Below are 6,257 nucleotides of genomic sequence, written 5' to 3' on the forward strand. Positions count from 1 at the left end.
CAGCAGGAACAGTATCACCAGCCTTTTGACAATCTAGGAAAATGCCCAAGACTCTTTTACAAATGAGAGTCATCATGGAACATCATCACCATGACACGGTAGTCGAGGAAAGGGGAGGGGGGGGGGGGGTAGAAGAGCCTGTCAGCCTCACACACACACGTGGGGTCCAGGGTTCGAGTCTCCTAGAACCCAGGTGAAGGGAAGCATTGACTTTAGATACTTTTAGGTAAGTACTGTTAGGTAAGTAAAGAGGAAGAGTGTGTGGGAGGGAGGGTGTGGGAGAGAGGGAAGGAGGGAGAGTGAGGGAAGGAGGGAGGGAGTGGGAGAGAGGGAGGGTGTGGGAGAGAGGGGGGGGGAGGGAGGAGCATGCTTGCGTGCGGTAGGTCAGCCAGCAAGCCAGCAACAACCCCCCCCCCCCTCCACCCCACCCACTCGCTGCTGTGGTGGGGGTTGGGTTCCTTCACAACTACACCCACAAACATGGTGTGGCTTGGTATGGCTGTGGCAGCCCCGGCCACACCACCACCTCCTCCTCCTCCTCCTCCTCCTCCTCTAATACCAATCTTCTCTTATACATAATGAGGTAATGTGCAACACCCCAAGTTGGCAACATTTACAAAATAAAAACCTGTAAAACTCGTATGTTTTTTTTCCTTGGTTCCTGTTGGTTTTTCTGTACACTTCTTTCTCTCGATCTCCGCCTCCGTCTGTTTCTCTCCGTCTCTCTCTGTCTCTCTCCGTCTCCGTCTGTTTCTCTCTGTTTCTCTCCGTCTCTCTCTGTCTCTCTCCGTCTCCGTCTGTTTCTCTCTGTTTCTCTCCGTCTCTCTCTGTCTCTCTCCGTCTCCGTCTGTTTCTCTCTGTTTCTCTCCGTCTCTCTCCGTCTCCGTCTGTTTCTCTCTGTTTCTCTCCGTCTTTCTCCGTCTCTGTCTGTTTCTCTCCGTCTCTCTCCGTCTCTCTCCGTCTCTGTCTGTTTCTCTCCGTCTCTCTCCGTCTCTCTCCGTCTCTCTCCGTCTCTCTCTGTTTCTCTCCGTCTCTGTCTCTGTCTATAAGAGTACTCAGCGCGTGATACAGAAGGTCGTGGGCATCTCATTCATAAGTGTCTATTGAAGCTTGTCTCAGCTGCTTCAAGCGTGTGTTTACTATTTGTGCCTGCAGGCTCCAGCTCTTGGGCCCCACACTCCTCACCGTCGGACGGCTAATGTCTTAACTCCCGACCTACATATCCCAGTCATTATCTACTACATATAACATCTCTCTGGCACACACATCACAAGGGCCACCCCACGCAACAGCTGACTATCTCTCAAGTACCTATTTACTGCAAGGTGAACAGAGGGATTAGCTAAAAGAAAATATCCATCTGCTTCTGCCTCGGCCGGAAATCGAACCCGGGTTCATGGACTGCGAATCGCAAGCGCTGTCCGCTCGGCCGCGAGATCCAGTATGTGTGAATGTACTCGCCTAAAATGGGCTATACCGAAATAGTGACAGTATTGGGCAGCGTCACTCATCCTGTGAGTGAACATACTGCCATAGTGACAATATTGGGCAGTGTCACTCATCCTGTGAGTGAACATACCGCCATAGTGACAGTATTGGGCAGTGTCACTCAGTGTGTGTGTGTGTGTGTGTGTGTGTGTGTGTGTGTGTGTGTGTGTGTGTGTGTGTGTGTGTGTGAGAGAGAGAGAGAGAGAGGCTAAGATCTGCCGCCCTGACTCCCACATCCTCGTAACTCTGGCAGGCTTGGCTCTTCATCTTGCCGGGGCGGTTCTGGGCGCTTCTCGCAACAAACTCATTTTCAAGCGTTTGCTCTGTTTTATTGCTGATTTATTGATGCTTTGATCCCTGTTTGTACCCTAATGGTTCTTCCCCGCACTAGTTACTTCCCAATGGAACTCGGCGTCAAAAGTATGTCATTTTTGACTCGAATGAAATCTTTATTGCGTAGCGTCACTCATCCCGTGAGTGAACACACCGTCATAGTGACAGTATTGGGCAGCGTCACTCATCCTCTGAGTGAACACACCGTCATAGTGACAGTATTGGGCAGCGCCACTCATCCTGTGAGTGAACACACTGTCATAGTGACAGTATTGGGCAGCGCCACTCATCCTGTGAGTGAACACACCGCCATAGTGACAGTATTGGGCAGCGCCACTCATCCTGTGAGTGAACACACCGCCATAGTGACAGTATTGGGCAGCGTCACTCATCCTGTGAGTGAACACACCGCCATAGTGACAGTATTGGGCAGCGTCACTCATCCTGTGAGTGGACACACCGCCATAGTGACAGTATTGGGCAGCGCCACTCATCCTGTGAGTGAACACACCGTCATAGTGACAGTATTGGGCAGCGCCACTCATCCTGTGAGTGAACACACCGTCATAGTGACAGTATTGGGCAGCGTCACTCATCCTGTGAGTGAACACACCGTCATAGTGACAGTATTGGGCAGCGCCACTCATCCTGTGAGTGAACACACCGTCATAGTGACAGTATTGGGCAGCGCCACTCATCCTGTGAGTGAACACACCGTCATAGTGACAGTATTGGGCAGCGTCACTCATCCTCTGAGTGAACACACCGTCATAGTGACAGTATTGGGCAGCGTCATTCATCCTCTGAGTGAACACACCGTCATAGTGACAGTATTGGGCAACGTCACTCATCCTCTGAGTGAACACACCGTCATAGTGACAGTATTGGGCAGCGTCACTCATCCTCTGAGTGAACACACCGTCATAGTGACAGTATTGGTCAGCGTCACTCATCCTCTGAGAGAACACACTGTCATAGTGACAGTATTGGGCAGCATCACTCATCCTGTGAGTGAACACACCGTCATAGTGACAGTATTGGGCAGCGTCACTCATCCTGTGAGTGAACACATCGTCATAGTGACAGTATTGGGCAGCGTCACTCATCCTGTGAGTGAACACATCGTCATAGTGACAGTATTGGGCAGCGTCACTCATCCTGTGAGTGAACACACCGCCATAGTGACAGTATTGGGCAGCGTCACTCATCCTGTGAGTGAACACATCGTCATAGTGACAGTATTGGGCAGCGTCACTCATCCTGTGAGTGAACACATCGTCATAGTGACAGTATTGGGCAGCGTCACTCATCCTGTGAGTGAACACATCGTCATAGTGACAGTATTGGGCAGCGTCACTCATCCTGTGAGTGAACACATCGTCATAGTGACAGTATTGGGCAGCGCCACTCATCCTGTGAGTGAACACACCGCCATAGTGACAGTATTGGTCAGCGCCACTCATCCTGTGAGTGAACACACCGCCATAGTGACAGTATTGGTCAGCGCCACTCATCCTGTGAGTGAACACACCGCCATAGTGACAGTATTGGTCAGCGCCACTCATCCTGTGAGTGAACACACCGCCATAGTGACAGTATTGGTCAGCGCCACTCATCCTGTGAGTGAACACACCGCCATAGTGACAGTATTGGTCAGCGCCACTCATCCTGTGAGTGAACACACCACCATAGTGACAGTATTGGGCAGCGCCACTCATCCTGTGAGTGAACACACCATCATGTTCCAGGGATACTTTAAGAGCCAGCACACACATCTTAAGAACCAACACGCATCTTAAGAACCAGCACACACATCTTAAGAGCCAGTACACACATCTTAAGAGCCAGTACACACATCTTAAGATCCAGCACACACATCTTAAGATCCAGCACACATATCTTAAGAACCAAGACACACATCTTAAGATCCAGCACACACATCTTAAGAGCCAGCACACACATCTTAAGAACCAGCACACACATCTTAAGAGCCAGCACACACACATCTTTAAGAACCAGCACACACACGCATATCTTAAGAGCCAGCACACACACGCATATCTTAAGAGCCAGCACACACACATCTTAAGAGCCAGCACACGCACACATCTAAGAGCCATCACACACACATCTTAAGAGCCAGCACACACACATCTTAAGAGCCAGCACACACACATCTTAAGAGCCAGCACACACACACATCTAAGAGCTATCACACACACACACTTCATCTAAGAGCCATCACACACACATCTTAAGAGCCATCACACATATCTTAAGAGCCAGCACACGCACACATCTAAGAGACATCACACACACATCTTAAGAGCCAGCACACACACATCTTAAGAGCCAGCACACACACATCTTAAGAGCCAGCACACACACATCTTAAGAGCCAGCACACACACATCTTAAGAGCCAGCACACACACATCTTAAGAGCCAGCACACACACATCTTAAGAGCCAGCACACACACATCTTAAGAGCCAGCACACACACATCTTAAGAGCCAGCACACACACATCTTAAGAGCCAGCACACACACATCTTAAGAGCCAGCACACACACACATCTAAGAGCTATCACACACACACTACATCTAAGAGCCATCACACACACATCTTAAGAGCCATCACACATATCTTAAGAGCCAGCACACACATCTTAAGAGCCAGCACACATATCTTAAGAGCCAGCACACACATCTTAAGATCCAGCACACATCTTAAGAGCCAGCACACACACACATCTAAGAGCTATCACACACACACTACATCTAAGAGCCAGCACACATATCTTAAGAGCCAGCACACATATCTTAAGAGCCAGCACACACATCTTAAGAGCCAGCACACACATCTTAAGAGCCAGCACACATATCTTAAGAGCCAGCACACATCTTAAGATGGACCGTTAGTACCCAGCGACCCTTACCTAAGAGCCAGGGTCACAGGCGAGCCTCACCGACCGGTCCACTACTAATAGGTCGCGTTTTTACCTTATGGTAACCAACGTTACTAACGCAGCCTACTTTAAAAGAGTTACGGCTCACGAATACCTACGTTTTCTATGCATCGGACTCAATAGGTCAGGTGGGTTGTTTGGGTTCGTACGTTTCTGGTTAGGATAAAAGGTTGAATTTTTGACGGAGTGGTAAGTCAAGCTCACTCAGTTAGATTCACCTTCCGTCTATTGTGTATGCGGGCCACTATGAAGACGTGAGCAGCGTAGAGAGTGGAGGCTGTTACCGTACCGCAGCGTACCGCAGTGTACTGCAGCGTACCACAGTGTACCACAGTGTATCACAGCGTACCGCAGTGTACTGCAGCATACCGCAGTGTACTACAGCGTACCGCAGTGTACTGCAGTGTACTGCAGCGTACCACAGTGTACCACAGTGTACCACAGCGTACAGCAGCGTACCGCAGCGTACCACAGCGTACCGCAGCGTACCACAGCGTACCACAGTGTACCACAACGTACCGCAGTGTGCCACAGTGTACCACAGCGTACCGCAGCGTACCACAGCGTACCGCAGCGTACCGCAGTGTACCACAACGTACCGCAGTGTGCCACAGTGTACCACAGCGTACCGCAGCGTACCACAGCGTACCGCAGCGTACCACAGCGTACCGCAGTGTACCACAACGTACCGCAGTGTGCCACAGTGTACCACAGCGTACCACAGCGTATCACAGCGTACCACAGCGTATCACAGCGTACCACAGCGTATCACAGCGTACCACAGCGTATCACAGCGTACCACAGCGTACCACAGCGTATCACAGCGTACCACAGCGTACCACAGCGTACCACAGCGTACCACAGCGTACCGCAGCGTACCACAGCGTACCACAGCGTACCACAGCGTACCACAGCGTACCGCAGCGTACCACAGCGTACCGCAGCGTACCACAGCGTACCACAGCGTACCACAGCGTACCGCAGCGTACCACAGCGTACCACAGCGTACCACAGCGTACCGCAGCGTACCACAGCGTACCACAGCGTACCACAGCGTACCGCAGTGTACCACAGCGTACCGCAGCGTACCACAGCGTACCACAGCGTACCACAGCGTACCGACCTACACCAACCCATCTTTCCTTGTCTGCCAAAAGCCTACATCTCCAAGTGCTTTATCTGGGCCAAAGAGCACTTAAACGTGTAAGCTTGTATAGGTGTATACTAATGACTTTCTTCCCTCCTCCAAAACTTGTCAATTAACGCCTATAGTTTGGATCTACTAGTCTGTTGATGTATGGATTATACATTCCTTCTGATCTTTTGTATAAAGGTGCGTGTTTGATCTCACTCATCAACTGGCCTTGAGAAGTCATCAACCAGGATACAGTCGCCTATATCCCAGGATACACCAGCCTGAGCCCAGGATACAGCAGCCTGTAACCCAGGATACACTAGCCTGAGCCCA

The 6,257-nt window shown here is 50.7% G+C and overlaps 1 protein-coding gene across 1 annotated transcript in view; it reads left to right on the forward strand.

The window, feature by feature from the left end:
- The window catches only part of LOC138350405 (adhesive plaque matrix protein-like), a 17,041-nt gene extending 11,053 nt beyond the window's left edge, over positions 1-5,988 (forward strand). Inside the window, exon 2 of the mRNA XM_069301036.1 lies at positions 5,002-5,988. Coding sequence (XP_069157137.1) covers positions 5,002-5,988 — 987 coding nt within the window. The remainder of the gene's footprint in view (positions 1-5,001) is intronic.
- Positions 5,989-6,257: the final 269 nt, after the last annotated feature.

Source organism: Procambarus clarkii, chromosome 45 (assembly GCF_040958095.1).
Source record: "Procambarus clarkii isolate CNS0578487 chromosome 45, FALCON_Pclarkii_2.0, whole genome shotgun sequence".
NCBI lineage: Eukaryota > Metazoa > Arthropoda > Malacostraca > Decapoda > Cambaridae > Procambarus > Procambarus clarkii.